Below are 27,093 nucleotides of genomic sequence, written 5' to 3' on the forward strand. Positions count from 1 at the left end.
TAGCTAGTAAGAAGAGAGAGGCCAAGGCTAAGGGCAGGTTGAATGAGGAGAGGAAACTCAATGCTGACTTCCAAAGGTAAGCCATGAAAGACAAGAACAATCTCCTGAACAGGTGATGCATGAACTGCGAAGAAGCCTATTAGAAGGGACAAACCCCAAAATTGTTTGCCAGGCTGTAACAAGAAGCCTTTCTTAGCACTCCAAACAACCAGCAACATTGATGAGAAGTGAAATTAATTACCAGCAGGACATCAAGCTGAAATGGAAAGAATACAAAGAACTACCATATGAAAGCACCAGCACTGACCATCATGAGCAGTGCGAGAGACAAAGAGGATCCAGAGCAAAACCTTTTGAAAAGTATAGTAGATTGCACTCTAAAGGTACTGTCACACTTAGCGATGTACCAACGATCCCGACCAGCGATATGACGCGGTCAGGATCGCTGGTACATCGCTAAGTGGTCGCTAGTGAGCTGCCACACAGGCAGATCTCACCAGCGACATAGCAGGGGTCGGGGGTCGCTACTTACCTGTCAGACGAGGCGATGAAGACGTCCTCCCGCCCACGTCCACGCGTCGCTCGTTGTCACAGCAGGAAGCCCCAGCAGGAAGCTGACGACGAGAAACGGTCCAGGACGTTCTTGCGCGATCAGCGATAACCAGCGGGGGAGCGGTTGGAGGCAAGTATTACACATAGCGATATCGCTAGCAATATCGCTATAACGTCACAAAACCAGTGACGTTATAGCGATATTGCTAGCGATATCGCTTAGTGTGACAGGCCCTGAGCAAAGCATTGATGGCATCCCTGCAGAGCTGCTCAAACTAGTCCCGGTAGCCACACTGCCAAGATTACCAGACAGAAAAGGTATTGTTACTCAGGAATAATCAGTGGTGTGGCCAAAGGAAAAAAGAGAGATTACAGGCCCGTTGGCTGTATACCATCAAGAATTACAAAAAAATGAAATGCCATGGAAAAAAAGCATGGAAAACAGGGCAGCATGTTGACAATGGACCTACAAAATATCCAAGGGTTGGAACTGAATTACTGGATAGAATAAAGTTTATAATGAGTTGAAAGAGGGGTGTATCAAATTTTTACATATTTTTAAAAATGTTTTACTTTATTTGGTTTAGCCTCCTCATGGGACTTGAACCTGTGATCGTCCAATCACTTATACTAACTCTTACTAAATAAACACTGCTATACATCAAAATAGCAGTATATAGTAAAAGTCACAGCCTCATCGGGAGGTCGGCCACAGGATGATCTTCACACAAGCACTGTCATGGCCTTCTCGGGGGGCTTGCATAGAGCCACGTTAACCCGTCGGAGAGCTGCAGGAGAGGAAGGATTGGTGCGAGTAATGACATCACCCGGTTTGCACACTTTAAATGCCACTGTCAGAGATGGACAGCGGCATTTAAGGGAGAAACGGCTGTTGATGTAGGCTTGAGGAAATCTTTCTAACACTTCATGTAATCCCATATAGACCGGTTTACGTCGAGTTCAGGGCTCAGTGAGGACCAGATCATCACTTTGAGGACTCATTGTTCTTCTATGCTAAAAATAGTTCTTAATGAGATTGGCTGTATGTTTGAATCATAGTCCTGCTGCAAAATAAATTTGGAGCCAATCAGATGCCGCCCTGCTTTTATTGCATGATAGATAAGCATCTGCCTGTATTTCTAAGCATTAATGACACTATGAAATGGGTGATACTCCAGATCGTAGTTGAAAGATACATCACACTTATTTCCATCCAAAATCGGAAGTGTTATCAACCCCGAACTGGCAGCAAACAATGGGACCCTGCTATACCCAACTAATATATACAGATTGGAAGAACTGGTGCCAAAAGCATACCTTTCACGTGGAAACAAGGTAAAATGACTCAATGATGCATTAAAACATAGGAACTTCGATGCAGAAAGTGTTCTGGGCAGAAAAATCAAAATTTGTTCTGTGACAGGGGGTAGTTTTTTCACTGAAGAGCTGGAGAATAGTACAAGACTGATTGTCAGCAGACAACAGTGAAGCATGGTGGCGGTTCCTTGCAAGTGTGAGGCTGCAATTCAGCAAATGGAGTTGGGGATTTGGCAGGATTAACCCCTTTAAGACCTTGTTTGGCTACGTCCAAAGTAGTCTCCCTGCATTTGATGTTTGCTCTGGCGCTGAGCTCGCATCTTTAACTGCACATAGCAGCTGATTTGATCAGCTATCATGTGCATCTAACAACTGTGGGTGTATCCGCGATCCACCTGCAGCTGCTAAAATGTTATATGCCGCTGTTAATCTCTGTCACGTGATCACAGGACACCGATGAGTTATCATGACAGCCGGGTGTCTCCAGAAGACGTCTGTGACTGTCTTTGTAAATCTCCTATGAACGCCTGCCTCAGATCATTATTTATGCTACACATAGCAGGGCTGTAGCACAGGCAAAAAAAATAAAAAAATATACATTAAAAAAAAACAAACAATGATCAAATCACCATTTTGACTCATTCAAAATAAAAATTAAAAAAATAAAAATACACATTTGGTATCGCTGGGTTCAGAAATGTCCGATCTATCAAAATATAAAGTAAATTAATCCGATTGGTAAACGGAGTTGAGAGAAAAAAAGTATTAAGTTACGTACCGGTAACGGTATTTTTCGGAAGCCCATGACAGCACCACGAGAGAGGGGATCCGCCCTTCGGGAACAGGAAACCTACAGATACAAAAGGGCGGCACCTCTCCCACGCATCAGTTGGATTACAGAGCTTGAGAGGCTACCATGGTTAGTACACCGCATATACACAATATATACAACCTATCTATCCTATTTACAATTCTTTATACCATCTCCCACATAAGGTAAATTCGTGAAACAATCTTCTAAAGGGGTGCACCCCTATACGTGAACAAGGGAGGGAACTAAGGGTGCTGTCATGGGCTTCCGAAAAATACAGTTACGGTACGTAACTTAATACTTTAATCGGACTCCCATGACAGCACCACGTGAGAATTACAGAGATGTAAACTAACTTAGGGAGGGACTACAGCCTGCAGCACCCTTAGCCCAAAGGTGAGATCTGAGGAAGCACCCATGTCTAACCGATAGTGGTTAAAAAAGGTGGAAGGAGATGACCAGGTGGCCGCCTTACATATCTGGTCAATTGATACTCCCGCTCTCTCTGCCCAGGTTGATGCCATGGCACGAGTGGAATGCACCCTCAGGTTCTGTGGAGCCGGACCGCCACCTGCTGTGTAGGCAAGAGAGATAGCCTCCCTCATCCACCTCGCTAACGTGCGCTTTGACACTCTATACCCTTTCCTGGAACCTTGGAAGGATAAAAATAATGCGTTCTCCTTCCTCCAAGGATCTGTGGCTGCTAAATATTTAAGCAGGCATCTCTTAACATCTAGAGCCTGAAGTTTTTGTTCTTTAGAATTGGTTGGATTAGGGAGGAAGGAAGGCAGAACTATCTCTTGTGTCCTATGAAAATGAGATGCTACCTTGGGAAGGTATGCCGGGTCTGGCCTTAGGATTACTCTATCCTGTAAGAATTCTGTGTACGGAGGTAATCTGGAAAGTGCCTGTATGTCGCCTATTCTACGTGCCGATGTTATTGCTACCAAAAAGGCTGTCTTAAGTGATATCGTTTTTCGTGAAGCCGAATCCAGAGGCTCAAACGGTCTCTCTGTCATGGCTGTCAGGACTAAATTTAAGTCCCAAGGCATACACCTATCTTTGAGTATGGGTCTCGATCTGGTAACTGCCTTAATGAATCTTGCAACCCAATGGTTACCGGCAATGTCGCATGCAAATAGGGCCCCTAAAGCTGAAACTTGTACTTTCAGTGTACTCGTGGAAAGGCCCAACTTGAGACCCCTCTGGAGGAATTCTAGAATCTGTTTTACGGGTATTCCATCCCTGATATCAAACTCACAGGTGGACAGGAATCGCCTCCAGGTTCTAGCATATATACCTGTGGTGGTTTGTTTCCTACTTTTTAGAAGTGTATCGATTAGGTTTTTTGAGAACCCTCTATCCCTCAATAGTGTCCTCTCAAACACCATGCCGTCAAACGGAGTCCCGCTACTTGTGGGTGGTTGACTGGCCCCTGGTAGAGGAGATCTGGAAGGTTCGGCAGTACCCAAGGATCGCTTACTGACATGGTCCTCAACCATGCAAACCAGGTCCTTCTGGGCCAGAAGGGGGCAATCAATATGACTCTTGCCCCGTCTTCCCTGATCTTCCTCACTACCAGAGGTAGAAGGTTTAAAGGCGGAAAGGCATAAGCCAGCGAGAAGTCCCATTTTATTAGGAGGGCGTCCACTGCCAGTGGATTTTCCCTGGGATTTAGGGAACAGAAAGTTTTTTCCTTCCTGTTTTCCTTGGTGGCAACGAGGTCCACCTCCGGTTGACCCCATTTGCGGACAATCTGGTTGTAGATGTGTGAGTTTAACGCCCATTCTCCCTGCCTTAGGGCCCTGCAGCTTAGAAAGTCTGCCTTCATGTTGTCTTTTCCGCTGATGTGGAGCGCGGTTAAAGATAGAAAATTTTTCTCTGCTATCTGAAGGAGACGTTCCGTTATCCGCATCAGGGCGTTGGAGCGGGTTCCACCTTGGTGGTTGACATAGGCTACCGCTACCTGGTTGTCCGAGAGTATCCTCACATGATGGCCCTGTAGATACATAATGAGTTTCTTAATGGACAATTCAATTGCCAGCAGCTCCCTCTGGTTAGATGATATCTCAGCATCGGAGCCCCATTGCCCCTGTACCACTATTTCACCCATATGGGCCCCCCAACCCCAAGGACTAGCGTCTGTGGTTATTACGCGGGTTATCTGTATTACCCAGGGCACCCCCGAGGCCAAATTTCCGACATCGTGCCACCACCTAAGAGATGTAATAGTTGAGGGGCTCAGCAATACTTGACCCTGCAAGGAGCCCTCTAAGGTTCTACTATTAACCAGGACGTCTTTCTGAAGGGCCCTAGTGTGGAATTGTGCCCACTTGACCGCTGGAATACATGAGGTTAGGGAGCCTAACAGGGACATGGCCTGCCTGAGGGTCATGGAGGGTCTATCGATTGCCCGACGAACCTGCTGCTGTATCTGCTGTAATTTATCTACGGGTAACAGACACTGCTGAGTTTCTGAATTTAACAGCAAGCCTAGAAAATTCTGGACCCTTAAGGGCTGAAAACGGGATTTCTCGTAATTTATTATCCATCCGAGGTTCTCTAATCTGGACTTAGCTTTTTTAATCTGAGATAGACAATGGTTCACCGAATTTCCCACAATCAAAAAATCATCCAAGTATGGAATAATTAAGATGTCAACTTCCCGTAAATGAGCCATAACTTCGGCCACTATTTTTGTAAATACCCGGGGTGCTGCTGCTGAGAGACCAAAGGGAAGGGCTCTATATTGATAATGACGGATTATACCGTCTATTGATACCGCCACTCTCAGGAACTGCTGAAAATCTGCGTGAATGGGCACATGATAATATGCGTCTTTTAAGTCCACTACCGCCATAAAACACCCTTCAAACAGCATCTTTATTGTCGAACTAATGGACTCCATTTTAAAGGTGCGTTTAACCAAAAACTCATTAAGGAAACGTAAATTGATAATCGTTCTGAATGTTTTATCCGGCTTTTGGATTAGGAATAAGGTAGAGTAGAACCCTCTTCCTCTCTCAGACTCTGGAACCTCTATCAGGAGGTTTTTTAGACACAGGCTCACGACCTCTGCTTCTAAAGCCGCCTGCTCGAAGGGTGAAGACCTTAAGGGTGTAGGTTTAAAGGTATCCCATGGGACCTGAGTGAACTCCAACCCGAGTCCGGTGGATATCATATTCCGCACCCAGTCACTATTGGTGATCTGCAGCCATGCTGGGAGGAAGGATGACAGTCTACCCCCCACGGGAATTGCTAGTCATTGATTTTGTCTTTTACGCTCTCTCGACGAGCGTCTGAACATGAAGCCCGTACCTCTTCTCCTTCTATCCTCCCATCTGGGACGGTCTCTATTAGGTGACGGGTTACGCCTTCTCCCTTGACCGAATCTCCTTCTATTAAACGGACGTCGGTAAGATGCGGACCAAAGATTTGGGAATTTCTTTTTATCATCCCCGGCCTTCTCCAGTAGCTCGTCCAGGACTGCTCCGAATAAATATTCCCCCTCACACGGGATAGTGCAGAGTTTCGCCCTGGACTGAATATCTCCCGGCCAGCACTTCAGCCACAGGGCTCTCCGAGCCGCATTAGAGAGTCCTGCTGCCCTGGCGGCCATTCTGACTGCATCAGCTGAGGCATCCGCTAGGAAGGCTGCGCCATCCTGGATTATTGGAAGGGCCCCAAGGATTGCCTGTCTAGATGTTCCTTGTTTTAACTGTGACTCTAACTGGTCCAACCAGACCATCATGGACCTGGCCGTGGAAGTCGATGCTACTGCTGGTCTTAAGGAACCGGCTGCCATTTCCCAGGTATTTTTAAGAAAGGTGTCTGCCTTCCTGTCAAGAGGATCTTTGAGGGACCCCATGTCCTCAAAGGGTAGCGAGGATTTTTTCGATGCTTTCGCTATAGCTGCATCTAACTTGGGGGCCTTGTCCCAAGTATTCATTGCTGTATCGTCAACAGGATATCTCCGCTTGAGGGCTGGTGGTAGCGACCCTTTTTTATCTGGCTTTTTCCACTCTCTGCGGATGAGATCCTGGATCTTTTCGTTTAGTGGGAAGACCCTACGCTTCCTCTCCTCCAGCCCCCAGAACATCACATCCTGCATGGATAATTGAGGCTTCGGTTCCTCCACCTCCATTGTTCCACTGACCGCTTTTACCAATTTGTCTACACGGTCGAGCGGCAGGCAAAACCGACCAGAGTCCTCCTCTTCTGAGGAGGATGAGGGAGATGAAATGTGGGAGCCCTTACTTCTCCTCCACTCTGTTGAGGAATCCGACTCCACCGGGTCCTCACCTCTCACACTCTCTGGTTGGGACAGGGATTTTAGGGTTTCCTTCATCTCTGCCCTTACTATATCCCTTAAACACGCCGCTACTGCAGGCGACTCCTCCGCCACTGTCTGCTGGATACAGGGGGACATAACTTTTTGGGGCATGAATCTGGTAACGGGCATGCACAGAGTGCGCATTCCCTGTGTCTGGTTTTACTCATAGCTTTCTTCCCCTAGAATAAAACACAGAAGGAGGCCCTGTCACTGAGTGAACATTCACGAAGATCACTTACCAGTGCCACAATCAAGTACCGGAGAATGCTCCTGTCCGCCTAGCGGAGCTCTTATGACTGGACTGGTCACTTCGTCCCGGACGCTCCTTACTGTCACGGGCCTCTTTCTTCTTCTGTTTGACCTGCCTAAGGTCATCCAGGGGCGGCAGTGAAGATTGTCGCTGTTGCCGTAGCTGCTGCTTTTGCTGCTGCTTTTGCTGCTGCTCCTGATCGCTCTCCATTACTGCTTGCAATAATGTGGCCAAGGCAAGGCACCCATCTAGGGTCCTGCCTATATACCCCTCCTCCGGACAGCAGCTATCTCCTGCCGCGCCCCCCCTTCTACTAGGGCTCCCCCCCCCAGCTGGCGCCGCTTCTGGCAGGGGAACCAGCGCCTACCGGCGTCCTCCCGATGGGCGCCGCCATCTTGGGTTCCGGCGCCTGCGCAGTGCGCCGCCGACCCGGAAGCGCCCCGAGGCTCCGCCCCCTGACGTCACCGCGACTCCCGGCGTAACCAGAAGTCACGCGGAACGCCCGGGCCCTGCACTATGGAGCGCTCCCTGGCCCCAACGCCCTGCAGCCGCGCCGCCCCCCCCCGCCACCGCGATCGCACCGCTGGAGCTGGGAGTCCCCGGGGGGCATACTCACCGGCGCGGTCTGCTTATGGAGACGGACCTCCTCCGGACGCCGCTCCCTGCTGTCTACGCCACTGCCGTGCCACCCATCCTGGGCCACCATGGCATCTTCCAGGAGCTCCGCACCAGGCCGGGGTAGGAGACCCCCCGCTACCTGAACCGGCCGGCCGGCCTGGGATCCGGTCATCTGCAGGATCCCGTCCCCTCAGGAACAGGAACCCAACTGATGCGTGGGAGAGGTGCCGCCCTTTTGTATCTGTAGGTTTCCTGTTCCCGAAGGGCGGATCCCCTCTCTCGTGGTGCTGTCATGGGAGTCCGAATAAAAAAAAATCGTACTTTATCTGCCCTGTTGAGGGCAGAGTAAACTACTGCAGTGAGCAAGCGCCGGACCTCTCTGACCTTTCCCGGTGCCTGCGCACTGTAGTACTTTACTCTGCCCTCAGTAGGGCAGATATAGTACACCTGCGCAGGAGCCGCGGCAGAAGAAAGGAGGAGGACGTCATCGCTAGAAGATGGGAGGCGCCAGACAGGACCGCGACACCCACCACACCGGACTGCGCCCCCCGGTGAGTATAATCTAACTCGTTTTTCTTATCTTTCAGGTTACATCGGTGGCTTATCTACAGCATTACAGAATACTGTAGATAAGCCCCTGATGGCGGTGGCCGCATCTTTTAGGCCAAAAATGGGGTGACAGATTCCCTTTAACAGACATCAGGGTCTGACAGAGTTCAGGAGGAATCTTAGTCCATTCCTCATGGGTAATGACCTCTAGTTCACTAAAATTTATGGGTTTATGGGCTACAATTGCCTTCTTCAGAAATCCCCAAAAATCTTTATATGGGTTCAATTTAGGTGATTCTGATGGCCACTCAATTGGGTGAAGGTGAATCTTTCAAGACTTCTGAAACCAAATCTTGGTGGACTGAGGTATGTTTGGGATTACTATCTTTTTGGAAGGTCCAATGTCTTCCAAGCTTCAGCTTTCATTTAGAAAATCAGAAACAGAACATTTTCTCTTAGGATTCCTAATATTTGATTGAATCCATCTTGCTCTCCACATGCTGCAAGTTTACAGTGCCAGGGGAAGCAAAGTTGCCCCAAAGAATCACTGAGCCACCGCAGTATATCATTATTGTAAGAAGGCATTAGTAAGTATGGCTGCTTTTTTTTCGGAAACTGACGTAATTAACTGTTTTGTGCTGAATCTGGAGAAACCCATTGTCACATTTTGTAAAATTGTTCTTGTTTCATTGCAAACAGGACAAAGTTTGTACATTTTGATTGCAACTGTGTAAGCATGAATCCAAACAAATTGCAATCCATAAACAGCATTTTTGGGAAGGCTAACAAAGCAAATTTACATTATAAATACAAATACATTCAAAATAGTTTTTTGGTCATTGCTTAGGTCTATTGCACATTAGATCCAGTACAGGAAGATATTCTATTTTGCCATAATAAACGTCAGAAATGTACGGTATCTAACAAAGACCGATCACATTACTTACCGTATGTCCTTGAGTCCCTATTTCGAAGTACTCTGAAAGGATGAAACCAGCAATTATTTTAATAAAAAGCAATGTAATAAGCAATGTACAAGGGCTATCTATGACATGTGAGGCCACAAATATAAATGATCCAATTAACCACTTCAATGCTAGGACCATTTACATATTTTGAACATCCACAAATAAAACCTGAAATAGGAAAAAAAGGATTCATTATACCCCCCTTACTGTTATATTTATTGAAAAAAATATATATATTGTAAGCTTTTTCTACCATTAATATTCTACATTTCCAGCATCTCCTAAACTGAAAGTACTAGATGGGATGAGTTCATACACGCCATTAATATCCATCTCTAAATATACAAAAATGTGCATTAACCAGATGACATTTCAGTCACTGACTCAACAAATGTCCAGAATACATGCAGGGATGATTACAGTAGATGTACAACTATTAATATTCTCAGTACTTAAGAAGTAAAAGGCCACACAATACGTACATTGGAAAAATTTAGAGCCAAAAGTAAGATTTGTTTCTTCATCCTGGTTTTCCAAAAGTGGATTAAGAAGTGTAAAAGATTCTACATCGCTAACAATTGTACCCATGAAAAGTACTGTATTTTCTGGCGTGTAACACGACCCCCAACTTTTCCAGTTAAAATATAGAGTTTGTGATATACTCGCCGTATAAGACTACCCCTCTTCCAGTGTTTGATACCCAATTCCAGCGAAGACCTCAATCTCCTGTAATAAAAGTAAATTAAAAAAAAACAACAATATACCATACCTGTCCGTCGTTCTGTCCCATGCCGTAATCCATGTCTGGGGGAGAAACAGTTTTCAACCTGGATGGTGCCAAGATGAGTCTGTCCAGGCTGAAAACCACTGGTGAATGAGCTGACATCAACCCCCACAACTATCACCCCACGTGCCACCGCTACAGGGCAAGTGGAAAGAGCCGGGCAAAGCGCCACAATTGGCGCATCTAATAGATGTGCCTTTTCTGGACAGCTGCGGGCTGCTATTTTTAGGCTAGGGGGGCCAATATCCATGGCCCATTACCAGCCTGAGAATATCAGCCCCCAGCTGTCTGCTTAAGGCTGGTTGTCAAAAATGAAGGGGGATCCCTCACTGTTTTATTAAATTATTTATTTAAATGATTAAAAAACTATTATCAATATTATTAGCGGCTGTAGGTGTCGGATGATGGGAGTGGTTGTCCCATCAGCTGACACCAGTGACCGGAGGTAAAGTTTATACCTCCGATCAAAGCTGCGAGCTCACGCTGTCTTTTTACAGCGTGGGAACCGTGGCCCTCTGACCGGTGGGGTGGATTTCACCGCCGATCAGAAGCGGTGTTTGCCGTGCTGTCATTCATGTGGATGACAGCGCGACAAACACCCGGTGTTCGGGTAGCTGAACCCGAAACAGTACAGAACTTTACTGCTCGGGTTCGCCCATCTCTACTCCTGAGGACTGCAGTGAAGCGGAGCAAGCCGCTCTCTCTTTTTTCCATACCACGGGTGTCCCGGACGCCTGCAGCTTGCTTCACTAAAGACGACACCTGGCATATAAGATGACCTCCGACTTTTGAGAAAATTTTCAGGGGATAAAAAGTCGTCTTATACGCCGGAAAATACGGTACTTGTCATGAAAAAATCCCATAAGTCCTCATATGTCCTTCGTGTTTGACAGATAAATAAACCAACTGTGTATCTTTGGAAAAGCACACTGGACTGCCGTATAAAAAGCGTTTATATTGTGGAAAAGTAGTAAAAAAAAAAAACCCACACAACAAACCCATAAATTTAATATTTGGTCTCCCTCTAATCAAACTGATCTGCAGAATTAAAGTTAAAGTGTCATTTATACTGCACGATGAAAGCTGTGAAAACAACCACCACATCAGCTCCCCCCGCTGTCACCAGAAAAATGTATAACATTTATACAGCACATTATATGCATCCTAAATGGTAATATTATAAATAAAAAACTTTCACGCAGCCATATTGCTACAAAAAAAAAATTCTTACAGACCCTCCAATCTGCTGTAAAAATCTTTATTATGAGGGGAATACTAATTTAATGTAGCAGGTGCCCTCCTTTTCATTCTTTGTGCCGCCAGTTCTCACACTCTTATCTCCAGTATACCATCAGTGCTACTCAGACTGCTAATGCACTCCTCCTGTTCTCTGATTGGCCAGCCCGGCTCACTTGAGGAGCACAAGCTAACCAGAGAGCAGAAGGTGTCAAAGACGACCAATGGAATATGCGCATTGTTAGTCTGAATAGCGCCACTGCCAGGATGGAGGAGAGAAGGGGATTGCAAGAATTGGCAGCACAATGAATGAAAAGGAGGTCACCATGTAAATTTACTTAGCATTACAGTACATTCATATGAATTTTTAGATCAGACTAAAGGGTCGCTTTTGTTGCTTTTCATAATTGTTTGGAATAGTGTTGTGTAGGTAAAATCATTAAGTCTATCAGTTCCTTAGCGTTTCCAGTACAAGTTTCCTCACCATATTCTTAATTGATATTTTATCTTATAATTGGGCTTTGACATGGCTGATTTCATCATCATGAAGCTACATCGTTTTGTTGTTCTGTTTTATACACACACATATTACTGTCCATTGCTTTCCATATAATTGCTTTTTCTTTAACCGTAAGCAAATCACATCACTATCTGTACCTAATGAGGATTATAATCGGATTTTCACTTTATGGCCAATTTCAACAGCCACACCTAGATAGATTTTTGGAGTGAGGGAGGCAATAAAAGGTAGCCAGAGGAGACCCGTACCAGGGGGAACATATAAACTCCATGCAGATGGATCCCAGAACAGCAATGTAAACCACTAATACTTCATAATCCTACACCATTATGCTAAAAATCTAGAATAATTTAAGAACTGACCTGTTGCTATACAATTTAAATTCTACTGAATCAGTTATAGTTAAAAAAAAATCTAATTATCCAGATACTAAGTTCAAATTAGTGACCCACGGCCCAGTAATTAGGTTTTCCAAAATTGAATAAAAAATCAGTTATAGCTCAGGTTCATAACATTATGATATACACTTGTACGTACTTCTTAGCATTCTCAAGTATATTCCGTCGATAAATATCGTTTCTCTTCTCGATTGTATCCTGGTAATTTAAAAATGAAAAAAATATTATAAGTTATGATCGCTCTTACAAATTAATTGTATGGTTAAAACGGAATAAACACAAGCTGAGTTCTTGTGTTGTCAGTTCCAATTTTCTGTTTTGTCATAAAGGCAAATAAAATTGAGTGCTGGATCCATCACATGATAAGACACCAATAGGCCATTGACTTTGGGTTCTATCATGGTGGGTGTCATTCTGATGGAATAACAGCACTACATGCTGCGCTACTCTTTCAACTATGCTGGAATCTGCAATGGAGGCTCTGTACAGAAACGTAAACTTATACAGTACAATACACATGGATTTCATGAAATTGAGCTGGAGAGGAAACTGTATGGGAAATGCAGAGAGTTGCATTTGCTCCTTCTTTGAGAACCAAATGTAAAATTTAAAAAATCAATACTGTAAGTAATAAACTATTTTCTTGAAGTATGAAGATTGAATGCAAGACGTCACGCCCGCAGCTAACACGTGATTCATGGACCCACCATGTCACAGAGCCGGGCTTGCCTAGGCAGTGCCTGATACTGCGGTTGCTGACCCCAGGGTCAGGTTCACCAACACAGACTCGGACTTAGGCTCTGTTCAGACTACTCATAGGCGAGGACAGATACTGATATGGACTACAGGGACTGGGTGAACAAGATCCAGGGGTTTGGGTCTAGCACTAGCCACACACAGACCAGGAGAGCAGGTTCAGGGGTTGGCCACATACGGACCAGGGGAGCATGTTCAGGCACTGGCCACACAAGGACCGGGGGTTCGGGTTCAGGACCTGGCCGCAAAAGAACCAGGGGTTCAGATTCAGAACCTGGCTGCACCAGGGGGTTCAGGACCCGGCCGTACAAGGAATGGGGGTTCAAGTTCAGGACCCAGCTGCACAAGGACCAAAGGTTCAGGTTCAGGGCCTGGCCGCACAAGGACCAAGGGGGCTGAGGTTCAGGTCCCGGCCACATGAGGACCTGGGGTTCAGGTTCAGGACCTAGCAGCACAAGGACCAGGGATTTAGGTTTCAGGCACTGGCCAAACAAGGACCAGGGGATCTAACAATTCACTGCCTTTTATACAGGATCCCTCCCAGCAATTGGCTGGGGGGATCTTAGCAAGTGCTTGCATTGCTCCTTTAAGAACAGTGCGTGTCGCCGAGAACACAGTGAATGGACAGAGGCAGATCGTCTGATGGGAACCAAGCCGTGTGGCCGGGGCTGTGAGTATGTTCGCATCCATGCATGGAGAGGAAAGGTTAGCCATGCATAAGCGCTACACAAGATCTCTAATCAGAATTTAGACTACGGTATTTTATTGAATGTTTTAGCCTTATGGAACGCAAGAATACTTAATTAAAAAAATAGCTAGTAAAACATCTTTTCTAATCTTTTATTTTATTCATTGATTTTACATTTTTTATTGCTTTCCAAGTACATGATTACTCCTTACTCCATATACCTGCCTATCTGCAGAGGTTAGAATCCTAGACATGACACCTGTTCTCATTGGAATGTCTCCTTTCGTGCCCTAGATTGTGGAAATGAGAACCCCAGTGCCACAGTGAAAAAGGAAAAATATTAAAAAAAAGTACACAATGTGATGCCACTGTGTGTGACAGGTCAGGTGCATCATTAAGTGTACCATCAAGGTGATTAATTCCAATCCATATAAATGGAGGGCACAGCTTACCACTTCAGAGATCAGTCTGCACCAATCCCTCCTCTGCGTGTGGTTACTGTACAGAAAACGTTGCTGGGCCTGTTTCATGTATTCCAGTTCAGAATGAAATTTTTCCCAAAAACCTTTAAATGTTCCAATCTGTAGAGAAGAAAAAAAGACAAAAACACAAGGCTGCAAAGATGAACTCAAAAATCTAGTGCAGTTGAGGACAAAATTATTTCTGTATGTAGTAATCTTTCTTTATATTTTCCATAATTACATTTATGTTCTCAGCTGATTATTGTCAGAAAATTTAATCATTTATCAGGTATACAATTTCTAAAACTGAAAATCAAATTATGATAAATGAGCTTTCTTTCCAATCTATATTTATTTTCCATTTTTATTTTATTTATTTTTTCACACGATTTTTGGGGCAGACATCTTTTTGCTATACTTTGTTGGCAGCAATTATAGATATACTTTATGGCAGGCACATGGACAATAGCAAGCAAAAGCATGGAGCTCATTCTGCCTTCTATAGGAGAGTTTTGGGGTACGGTCCTTGATGGGGACAAAGGTCATTGTATAGTTCCATCACCTATTGTGATTGTGTTGGAGAGTAGAAGTGAGGCGTGAAGATTCAAGTCTGGGGGTAAGAAAAATAAGCAGAATTGTGACAATTTATGAATGCGGACTTTGTTTCTTATATAATATAAGCCCTTATTTTAAGTTTTTTTATTTATTCATGCTCCAGTCTTGGTTTGGCCTAACAGAAACTGAACCAAAACCTACATGTATAGTTAAAAGTGAAAAAGTAGCTCATGCTACAAAATGGGCCATCAAAAAATGAAGACCATGGGATGGCCCACACATCTTCCTGGCCAACATCAGAATCATGCTACGTGTAATATGTTAAGTAACAAAAACGGACCAAGAAGACACTGGCCTTACCTTCAGAATTGGCATATCCGTTATGTCGTTTGTACAAGACACACAGTCCATATCCTTAAAATTAACACAAAATTGTTAGTAGTGCACGCAAAAACACAGACATATGGTGAAAAAGGAACGTTACAGTTCAAACAGCCATTAATCAAACAGATTATTGAGTAATAAGAAAAACAAAGTACATACAAAGGTTTTTACTGTTTGCAAGCACAATAATAGCTGCGGATAGGCAATGCAGTAAATGTTCTGCACTACGACTTATGTCTAAGGTAATTGATTTTAACTGTGATTAATTAGTTTTATTGATAATCTTACCTGACTCCAAAAAGGAACTGAAGTGTAAGGCAACAGTTTATCAAGGGACATCGCTTCCAAGCTCATGTGCCTGTGTAAGGAAGCTAAAGTGCAGAATGAATTACATTTAGAGCCTTCTAATATATAATGTGCATATGTTCATTTTGGTAATATCTCCCTGAGTTTTTGCCTCCTAATCTGAGCGCAGCATAAGGTAAAGACAGAGATCCTGATTCCAGAGATGAATCACTTACTGGGCTGATTGCTGTAGTTTTGATAAAATCAGTTTTAATCAGCAGGAGATAATCAATAGTGGTATGGTAAACATACTGTTATGTAGTCTTTCATATTCATAGTCTCTGTATAACACCCCCCACACACACACTGATTGGCAGCTTTCTGCCTATACACAGTGGACACAGAAAGTGAAAAGTTATGTGGAATCTCAGCAGAGACTTGGTAGAGCTTCAGAAGATAAAACAATGATTTCATCAAAACTGCAGCAAACAGCCCAGTACATTACACATCACTGGAATCAGGGTTTCTGTACCTAAATCAAGCTGTTCCCAGATGGGGTAGCAGAAACCTTTTGACAGACTCCTTTCAAGTCCAAGTCAACCTTTTTTTTGCGGTTTGTAAAATGACAGGGGAATAAGTAGCCAACAAAATAAATACCCCAAAATTAAATACATACCAATGATAAATTCCTGTATTGGGTCAAATGAGGAACACGTTGACAGGTTGTCACAGATCCATTCAATAAGCTGGAACACAGAAAAGATCACATGTATAGTGCTACAGAAAAGAAAAGTTTCAAAACAAGTCATCTATCCATAGAATGGTCATGAATATATTGTGAATTTTCCACATTTAGGTAACTGATCCCCTCCGGTATTATTATTACCTGAGTCTCCTCTTGTGGCCGAGTGTTCAGGTGTAACAGAAAGCAGTGGATCCCTGCCAAGCGCTCACAGTCCCGTTTGCTTTCTGCCAGGAACTTCAGAAGTTGTGCTTGGTTTATAGACACTGAGAACAGAATTCCTGTACAGCATTCTAGCACATTAGTTTTCAGAACTGTCTGCAAGGGACAATCGCAGCACATACCACTAATTCGGGCATCTGCAGCTAGAGAAGACAATTACAGTTTATTAGTTCCCAAAATACTAACTTTATAGCAAAGCAGTTTTTAATAATTTCTGCTCACATCTTGTTTTTGTATAGTGTCATCCTCTGATTATTCCTCTTGGTAATATATGAATAAAATGACGAGCTGTATTATTACTATTATTATGCATTTATATAGCACCATTTATTCCATGGCGCTTTACATGTGAAAAGGGGAAAGTTATTGCTATTGCCAGTAACCCCCCAGTAAGACACCGAAAATTTATTGCAACGGGTGGGGTAGGGGAGATTTGAGGACACAGTTTGGGAAGCGGGGAGGGGGTGGGTGTGGACACAAAACGGGGAACCCAGTATGGAAAGGAAGTGGCAGTATGAAGGGCATGTACCATAAGAGGGACATTATGTGGGTCATATTTTGTGCAGGGAATATAGCGATGAACATTTATTTATTCAAGGGCCCAGCATAGGGCAGATATTTTGGCATACCTTAGCACTATAATGATGCTGCTATTTTTAAGGGTACCATGTGGGGATGTGCAGCACAAGACCAGAGAAGAAGAAAAGAAAGAGAATGACTCCAATCAGACACAACATCATCTATAAGGTACCTGCATGTAATTTTTTTTGGTGATACTGGCTAACACTCATTAGTACTGTATGGTTCACAGTCTGATGATAACTGATAACAATGTTTATGAGATACTGGGTGTTGTTGCTAAAGATGTAGTGGAAGTTGTAGGTTCATGCAATACAAATGTATATGAGTCTGACCTGAAATTACAATTGATGTACCATGTACTGATTATGATCCTAGTTATGTATTCATGTACTGATTGTGGTCCTGGTGATGTATACCTGTTCTGATGAGGGGTTTTAGGCTGCGTTTCTGTACTGATGTACGAATGCATTTCTGTACTAATGATGGTTCAGATTATGAATTTCTGTACTGCTAGTGGCTCTGATGATAAATTTGTGCACTGCTGGTTGTTCTGGTGATGGGTTTTTGTGCTGTTAATGGTTCTGATCCTGTACACATGTAACAATCCATAAATTGTAAGATTACGTTAAACATGGCTAAGCTAATAAGTGCTGTGCTGTCTTACAAGTTTAGGGTTACTATGTTTGTATTTATATTAGGAGCATTAAAAGGGTTTGTCCAAGTCTGTGATGAGTCTGCAGTCTTTCTATGTGACTGCAGATTTCTGAATTCTCACAGCACACAGAGCACACTGTCAGGATTCCCTGCTACAGGCAGTGAGAGTGGGAGGTTACAAAACTGTAAGAATGCAATTTTTTTTTTTAAATTCGTTTATTAAACCATAAACAAGTGTACAGCATACATACTGGTATATAATGTTGAGCATAATATAAAATATACATATGTTTCATAGAATCATAGAATCATAGAATCGTAGAGTTGGAAGGGACCTCCTGGGCCATCTGGTCCAACCCCCTGCTCAAAGCAGGATTCGCTAAATCATCCCAGTCAGATGTCTGTCCAGCCTCTGTTTGAAGACTTCCATTGAAGGAGAACTCACCACTTCTCGTGGCAGCCTGTTCCACTCATTGATCACTCTAACTGTCAAAAAGTTTTTTCTAATATCTAATCTGTGTCTCCTCCCATTCAGTTTCATCCCATTGCTACTAGTCTTTCCTTGTGCAAATGAGAATAAAGTTGATCCTTCTACAATGTGACAGCCCTTTAGATATTTGTAGACAGCAATTAAGTCTCCTCTCAGTCTTCTCTTTTGCAAACTAAACATTCCCAAATCCTGCAACCTTTCCTCATAAGATAGGGTTTGCAGACCGGTCACCATTCTGGTCGCTCTTTTCTGAACTTGCTCCAGTTTGTTGATGTCTTTTTTAAAATGTGGTGCCCAAAACTGGACACAATATTCCAGATGAGGTCTGACCAAAGAGGAGTAGAGGGAAATAATGACTTCACGTGATCTAGACTGTATGCTTCTGTTAATACATCCTAGAACTGCATTTGCCTTTTTTGCTGCTGCATCACACTGTTGACTCATATTCAGTCTGTGATCTATTAGTATACCCAAGTCTTTTTCAGATGTGCTGTCACTTAGCCCTATTCCTCCCATTCTATATATGCTTTTTTCATTTTTATTGCCCAGATGTAGTACTTTGCATTTCTCCCTGTTAAAAACCATTCTGTTAGTTACTGCCCACTTCTCCAGTTTATTTAAATCTTTTTGAATCCTCTCTCTCTCTTCTCTAGTATTAGCTATCCCTCCTAGCTTTGTGTCATCAGCAAATTTAATCAGTTTACCCTCAATTCCTTCATCTAAATCATTGATAAAGATGTTGAACAATACAGGGCCCAGGACAGAGCCCTGTGGTACCCCACTTGAGACATTCTTCCAACTGGATGTGCAGCCATTTACGACCACTCTTTGGGTCCGATCACTAAGCCAGCTATGAATCCACCTAACAGTTGCCTTGTCCATTCCATACTTAGTCATTTTTTCAATAAGGATTGTATGAGAGACTTTGTCAAATGCTTTGCTGAAGTCAAGATATACTATATCTACAGCATTTCCTTGATCCACCCAATCAGTGATACCGTCATAGAAGGAAATTAAGTTAGTCTGACATGACTTATTAGTTACAAACCCATGCTGACTCTGTTTGATCACTTCATTCTTATCCAGGTATTGACTTACATGTTGTTTAATAATTTGTTCAAAGATCTTTCCTGGTATAGAAGTCAGACTCACCGGCCTATAGTTGCCTGGGTCCACCTTCTTCCCCTTTTTGAAGATAGGAACAACATTTGCTCTTCTCCAGTCTTCTGGCACTTCTCCTGTTCTCCAAGAATTTTCAAAGATTATGGAGAGTGGTTCAGAAATTTCTTCTGCTATCTCCTTCAGTACTCTGGGGTGTAATTCATCTGGACCTGGAGACTTGAATTCATTTAGGTTAGCTAAGTGTTTCCTCACTATCTTTCTGTTTATAGATATCCTGGATTCTTCTATTCCCTTAATAGGACAGTGAATAACAGTTGGTGTTACATTTCCTTTCTGAGAGAAAACAGATGCGAAATAGGAATTTAAAAGTTCAGCCTTCTCAACATCCTGTCTTACCATTTCATCATTTTCATCCTGTAAAAATCCTATAGCATCTTTGACTTTTCTTTTACTTTTGACATATCCCCAAAATCCTTTATTATTGCTTTTGACATCTCTTGCAAGCCTCAATTCATTTTCAGCTTTAGATAATCTGATTTGTGCCCTGCAGATTCTGCAGACAGCATTATATTCTTCTTTAGATATGCCTCCCTCTTTCCATTTTATAAACATTTTTTTCTTCCTTTTTAGCATGTGCTTAAGTTCTGTGTTCACCCATCCTGGTTTCCTTAAATGCTTCCTATTCTTCCCTCTTTTCGGAATTGTTAACAACTGTGCTTTGAGAATTTCATTTTTCAAGATTTCCCATCCTTCCTGGACATTTTTGTCTTTAAGGATATCCAGCAATTGGATCCCTCCAATTATCTTTCTGAATCCCTTAAAATCTGCCTTTCTGAAATCTAACCTTGACGTCTGAGTCTTCACAGGTCTTCCGCCTCTAGTTATCCAAAATTCTAAAATAGCATGGTCGCTACCTCCTAGGGTTCCAGCCACTTTTACCTCCTCAACCATTTCCTCCCTGTTTATAAGGATTAGATCCAAGGTAGCAGTTCCCCTTGTTTTCTCCCCTACCTTTTGGAAGATAAAGTTGTCAGCAAGAGAGGATAAGAATTTCCTTGACCTGTTAGTTTTGCCTGAGAGAGATTCCCAACAAATGTCTGGATAGTTGAAATCTCCCATGACAACTATGTCATATTTTTGGAGAACTTGGCCATTTGATGCATAAAGAGTTCATCCACACGACATTAAAATGCAAAGCAAAATGTAAATACCAGTTGCATACAAATAAAGCAAAACATAATGTCAATTAAATCACAATGGCCTTGTGTTACTATTTCAGTGATGAGATCTACCTAACTTCTAAACCGCACCTACATCTACAAGAACAAAAACTATTCCGCAGCCTACTTCCACACAATTAGCTGATTATTATGTGACATCTTCACTCTACAAAGTGAGGTGAGAGGAATTCCACCTCTCCCATATCTTTTCGAATTTACCTGGGCACCATCTGTTTTGATATAACGTGCGTTCATATGGAATAATCGAGTTCACCAAACTGATCAAGGACCCGAGAGAGGGGAGGGAGATGAACTCCCCATCCACCGCAATGCCAATACCTTTTGTGCCATAAACAGTGTCTCCCTTCGGAAAATCCCAACATATTGACCCCATGTCTCCTCATCCCATACTCCAAATAGACAGACCAGCGGCTCAAAGTGAACAGGAATTTATACCAGAGATGTCAATAATGATGTCACCTCCCTCCAATATTGTACAACAATAGGACAACACCAAATCATATGGATAAAGTCTGCATCTATTGAATGACATCTCAAACACTCCGAGGATTGGTATCAGCCCATCTTAAAGAGTCAAGTTGGAGTCAAGTAAGATTGATTTATAATATATAATTGTATCATCCTGTTATTAACAGATGGAGATACTCTGATTGATGACTCTAGAATTTCTTCCCATTCCTCTCCTCGTGTATCTGGGATGAGCCTTTCCCACTTCTTCCTAACGGAGTCTATGGTAGACTCTGTCCCTACTGACAACATATATGTATATAAAGAAGATATGAGACCCTGGGGGCCCTGTGATTTAAGGATCCCTATCGAGGGTAGAGATGAAATAGCGTTATCTATACCTATACTTCTCATGTGCGATTGAAACGCTGACCTTAGTTGTAACTAACGAAAGAACTGAGACCTCGGGACACTGCGATTAACTTGTAATTGTTCAAAAGAGATCAAAGTTCCATGATCATATAGATCACCTATCGTAGAGACACTATACTGAGTCCAAAACTCGGCAGATGGATGTTCAAGTAACGCCGGAAGGTAACCATTATTCCATAGGGGCATTTCAGCTACAATATCCTCAAATCTAACCACCCTTTTAATCTGTTTCCATATTGATTGTGCCAGACGAAGCAGGGGCAACAGTTGCGAGACATTTGTTTTCCTCATTTCCAAAAATCCCAACGGGCAACTAGTTCATAGAATCGTAGAGTTGGAAGGGACCTCCTGGGCCATCTGGTCCAACCCCCTGCTCAAAGCAGGATTCGCTAAATCATCCCAGTCAGATGTCTGTCCAGCCTCTGTTTGAAGACTTCCATTGAAGGAGAACTCACCACTTCTCGTGGCAGCTTGTTCCACTCATTGATCACTCTGTCAAAAAGTTTTTCTAATATCTAAACTGTATCTCCTCCCATTCAGTTTCATTCCATTGCTTCTAGTCTTTCCTTGTGCAAATGAGAATAAAGTTGATCCTTCTACAATGTGACAGCCCTTTAGATATTTGTAGACAGCTATTAAGTCTCCTCTCAGTCTTCTCTTTTGCAAACTAAACATTCCCAAATCCTGCAACCTTTCCTCATAAGACAGGGTTTGCAGACCGGTCACCATTCTGGTAGCTCTTTTCTGAACTTGCTCCAGTTTGTTGATGTCTTTTTTAAAATGTGGTGCCCAAAACTGGACAAAATATTCCAGATGAGGTCTGACCAAAGAGGAGTAGAGGTAAATAATGACTTCACGTGATCTAGACTGTATGTTTCTGTTAATACATCCTAGAATTGTATTTGCCTTTTTTGCTGCTGCATCACACTGTTGACTCATATTCAGTCTGTGATCTATTAGTATACCCAAGTCTTTTTCACAAGTGCTGATGCTTAGCCCTATTCCTCCCATTCTGTATATGCATTTTTCATTTTTATTGCCCAGATGTAGTACTTTGCATTTTTCCCTGTTAAAAACCATTCTGTTAGTTGCTGCCCACTTCTCCAGTTTATTTATATCTTTTTGAATCCTCTCTCTCTCTTCTCTAGTATTAGCTATCCCTCCTAGCTTTGTGTCATCAGCAAATTTAATCAGTTTACCCTCAATTCCTTCATCTAAATCATTGATAAAGATGTTGAACAATACAGGGCCCAGGACAGAGCCCTGTGGTACCCCACTTGAGACATTCTTCCAACTGGATGTGCAGCCATTTACGACCACTCTTTGAGTCCGATCACTAAGCCAGTTATGAATCCACCTAACAGTTGCCTTGTCCATTCCATACTTAGTCATTTTTTCAATAAGGATTGTATGAGATACTTAGTCAAATGCTTTGCTGAAGTCAAGATATACTATGTCTACACCATTTCCTTGATCCACCCAATCAGTGATTCCGTCATAGAAGGAAATTAAGTTAGTCTGACATGACTTAATAGTTACAAACCCATGCTGACTCTGTTTAATCACTTCATTCTTATCCAGGTACTGACATACATGTTGTTTAATAATTTGTTCAAAGATCTTTCCTGGTATAGAAGTCAGACTCACCAGCCTATAGTTGCCTGGGTCCACCTTCTTCCCCTTTTTGAAGATAGGAACAACATTTGCTCTTCTCCAGTCTTCTGGAGTTTGTGCGGCACGAAGTAGATGGTTTTCAGAATTAGGGAGGTGACCGCCGGGCATCCATGTGCTTATGGCTTTGGCCTGCCCAGAAAAATAATACAGAAAGAAATTGGGCAACGCTTCCCCCCCCCTCCCCTTTTGGGTCTCTGCAAAGTGGTTAGTTTAAGTTTGGGCCTAGTTTTCCCCCATATAAAAGATGTCATCTGGGAATTCAAATTAGCAAAAAAGGATCTGGGCACCACTATAGCACTATGTTGGATAAAGTAGCTAAGCTTGGGGAGTAATATAATTTTAATTAAATTAATACGTCCGGCCACAGACAGTGGAAGTTTACCCCAGATGGCAAATTTGACTTTAACCATCTCCTGTAGGGGATATATATTAAGTTGCAAATCAAATTTACTGTCTTGAGAAAAATGGACACCCAGGTACTTAAAACTGGTTACAATGGGTAGCAGGGAGAGCGTCTCAAGCCGTGGCATTGAAGCATGGGAAAGAGGCATCAAAAGCAGATTTCTCCCAATTTAAATATAGTCCAGAATATTTACCGAATTTATTTATAATAGTGATTACTCTTGTTAGGGTTTCCCCCGCTTTGTCCATAAATATCACCATATCGTCAGCATATAGGCCTATGGTGTCTGTCCGACCCGCTATCTCTATACCAGCAATATTAGGGGAAGATCTTATACGAACAGCCAGTGATTCAATAGCAAGAGAAAAAGGGCCGGGGAAAGGGGACACCCCTGACGAGTTCCCCTATGTAATGAAAAAGGCTCAGATATGGAATTATTTACGATGACCCGGGCCTTAGGCTTCATGTATAAAATACTGACCCATTTTTGGAATCTATCATCGAATCTGCAAACATGCACGGAGAAAAGGCCACTTAAGAGACTCAAAGGCCTTGGCCGCATCCAGCGATTCCAATGCCCATTCATTATCCGGCACCGGAGCTATATTGGACCACTGACTGGACTCGTCTAATATTGATGGAGGTGATCTTACCAGGCATAAAGCCAGTTTGGTCAGAGTGTATGAGAGCTAATATGACTGAGTTCAACCTTTTGGCCAAAATTTTTGTAAAAATCTTATAATCCACATTTACCAATGATATGGGCCAATAAGATCCACAATCTAAAGGGTCCTTCCCCTCCTTTTTAAGAACTATTATATTAGCCTCATAGAAGGATTCCGGCATGCATCCCCCCTCCCAAATCCCATGAAACACTGTCAACAAAAGAGGCGCCAGTATCTCCTGGTATTTCCTATACAGTTCGACAGGGAATCCATCCGGCCCAGGGGCCTTCCCAGAGGCCATATCCCTTATGGCATCCTCCACCTCCTCCAGGGTAAATTCAGCATCCATGAAGTCCCGCTGGGAAGGACTCAGTGTGGGAAACTCTATGTCTGACAGATAATTTAGACACCCCGGGCCATCCACATCAGTCTTAGAGTTATACAATGAACTATAATAATCAGAAAAACATTTCAGTATTTCCTCAGTTGAAGAAACCAGAGTACCATCCGAGTTGCGTACCTGTAGAATTGTGTTAGTTGTATTATGCTGTCGCACCAAATAAGCCAAAAATTTACTAGCCTGATTCCCCATCTCAAAATAAGATTGTCTGGTAAAAAATAGTTTACGTATAGTTTTAGTGTCAATATATTGAATATGTAACCTTTGAGCAGTCAACCACTCCACCCTATTACTATTGGTTTGATGAGATATATAGGCTGCCTCCGAATCTTTCAGACGTCGCTCCATCTCGCCATCCTCCTCCGATGTCACTCGTTTAATATAAGAGATCGTAGAGGATAAACAATCCCTCAGAGAAGCTTTAAGAGCGTCCCAAAATAAATTAACATTTCGGGGTTCAGGGTGGGACGTGACGAAGCAACGTAACTGATCTATCGTTCTATCAGGCGATTTTATCAACTTCAGCTAAAAAGGGTTCAATTTCCATGTTATCCTATTTGTCGATGGGCCTTATTTAAATTTAATAACAACCGGACTATGGTCTGAAATCCCCCTACTACCATGTTCAATATCATCTGCCCATGTCGCCAGGCTGCTGGATCCAAAAATGTAGTCTATGCGAGACAGAGAGCGTTTAGTGGAGGAATGGGAAGTATACTCCCTCGTCTCAGGATGGCGTATTCTCCATAGATCCAGCCACCCGCTGCCCGACATAAATTGTGATAGCTGGGATGCAACCCGTGGGGGGGGGGCGGCCCACTCTGTACTCAATCGCCTAGTCTCAACTTATCCAGATGATTATTCATAACCAAATTAAAATCTCCCATACAAATGACGTGAGCATCCGGGTATCCGGGTAATTCTGGTCAAAACTCGATGCCTTCTGGATAATTGACATATTCGCTGGGGGGAGGGTTGTAAATACACAGAACAACATATTTCTGAGAGTTAATTAACGCATGTACAAACACAAACCATCCCTCAGGATCTTTCCGGGCCTCCCTGGTCTCCCACCGAACATCCCTATGTATCAACAGTGAGACTCCCCTCGAATAGCTGGTGTGAAAAGCATGTATAAACCACTGTACCCATGGATTTTGCACCCACTGAACCGTATACCTGGTCAGGTGCGTCTCAACCAAAGCCACAATATGAGGGCGATATTGTCTAATTTGTGAGAACACCTTAATTTTCTTTCGGGGGGTTTTTATGCCTCTTACATTCCAGGTCATACAAATCAACGCAGAACTAGTGTTGAGCATTCCGATACCGCAAGTATCGGGTATCGGCCGATACTTGCTGTATCGGAATTCCGATACCGACTTCCGATATTTTTTCAATATCGGAATTCGGCATCGGAATCGGAAGTTCAAAGTTGATTGACAGACTGACGTCATCATGATGCGCGGTGTGTGCGCATCATGATGCGCCGTCATTTCGGGCCTTCCGGGGGTCTCTGCCGGCCTGCCGGGGGGCTGTGCCGGCCTGCCGGGGGGGCTGTGTGGACTGCCCGGGGTCTGTACCGGCCTGCCGGGGGGCTGTGCCGGCCTGCCGGTGGTCTGTGCACCCTGTGGGGGTCTGTGCCGGCCTGCCGGGGGGCTGTGCCGGCCTGCCGGGGGGCTGTGCTGATGTCCGGGGGTCTGTGCAAGCATCGTCCGATGGGACTACAAGTCCCATCGGGCGATGCCTGCTACCATGACAGTGATTGACACATTAGCCAATGATGGGACAGTAGTAGTCCCATCATCCGGCTAATGTGTTAAATGTTAAAAAAAAAAAAAAAAAAAAAAAAAAAAAATACTACATACATACTACATGCATGCTACATACATACTACATGCTACATACATACTACATATATACTACATACATACTACATACATGCTACATACATACTGCATGCTACATACATACTACATACATACTACATGCATGCTACATACATACTACATGCATGCTACATACATACTACATGCTACATACATACCACATACATACTACATACATACATATATACTACATGCATGCTACATACATGCTACATACTACATACATACTACATACATACTACATGCATGCTACATACATACTACATGCATGCTACATACATACTACATGCAGGCTACATACATACTACATGCATGCTACATACATACTACATGCATGCTACATACATACTACATGCATGCTACATACATACTACATGCATGCTACATACATACCACATACATACTACATACATACTACATACTACATACATACTACATATATACTACATGCATGCTACATACATACTACATGCTACATACATGCTACATACAGTATATACTACATGCATGCTACATACATACTACATGCTACATACATACTACATATATACTACATGCATGCTACATACATACTACATGCTACATACATACCACATACATACTACATGCATGCTACATGCTACATACATACTACATATATACTACATGCATGCTACATACATACT

At 43.2% G+C, this 27,093-nt stretch overlaps 1 protein-coding gene across 1 annotated transcript in view; it reads right to left on the reverse strand.

The window, feature by feature from the left end:
• GSAP (gamma-secretase activating protein) overlaps positions 1–27,093 on the reverse strand; it is a 178,259-nt gene that overhangs the window by 39,191 nt on the left and 111,975 nt on the right. The window contains exons 16-22 of the mRNA XM_073573649.1: positions 16,352–16,572; positions 16,142–16,211; positions 15,469–15,551; positions 15,157–15,210; positions 14,233–14,361; positions 12,476–12,534; positions 9,378–9,409 (exon numbers count right to left, since the gene is read on the reverse strand). Of these exons, the coding sequence (XP_073429750.1) occupies positions 9,378–9,409; positions 12,476–12,534; positions 14,233–14,361; positions 15,157–15,210; positions 15,469–15,551; positions 16,142–16,211; positions 16,352–16,572 (648 nt within the window). The remainder of the gene's footprint in view (positions 1–9,377; positions 9,410–12,475; positions 12,535–14,232; positions 14,362–15,156; positions 15,211–15,468; positions 15,552–16,141; positions 16,212–16,351; positions 16,573–27,093) is intronic.

This window comes from Dendrobates tinctorius, unplaced genomic scaffold, assembly GCF_039654945.1.
Source record: "Dendrobates tinctorius isolate UK_male_01 unplaced genomic scaffold, ASM3965494v1 ptg000035l, whole genome shotgun sequence".
Taxonomy (NCBI): Eukaryota; Metazoa; Chordata; class Amphibia; order Anura; family Dendrobatidae; genus Dendrobates; species Dendrobates tinctorius.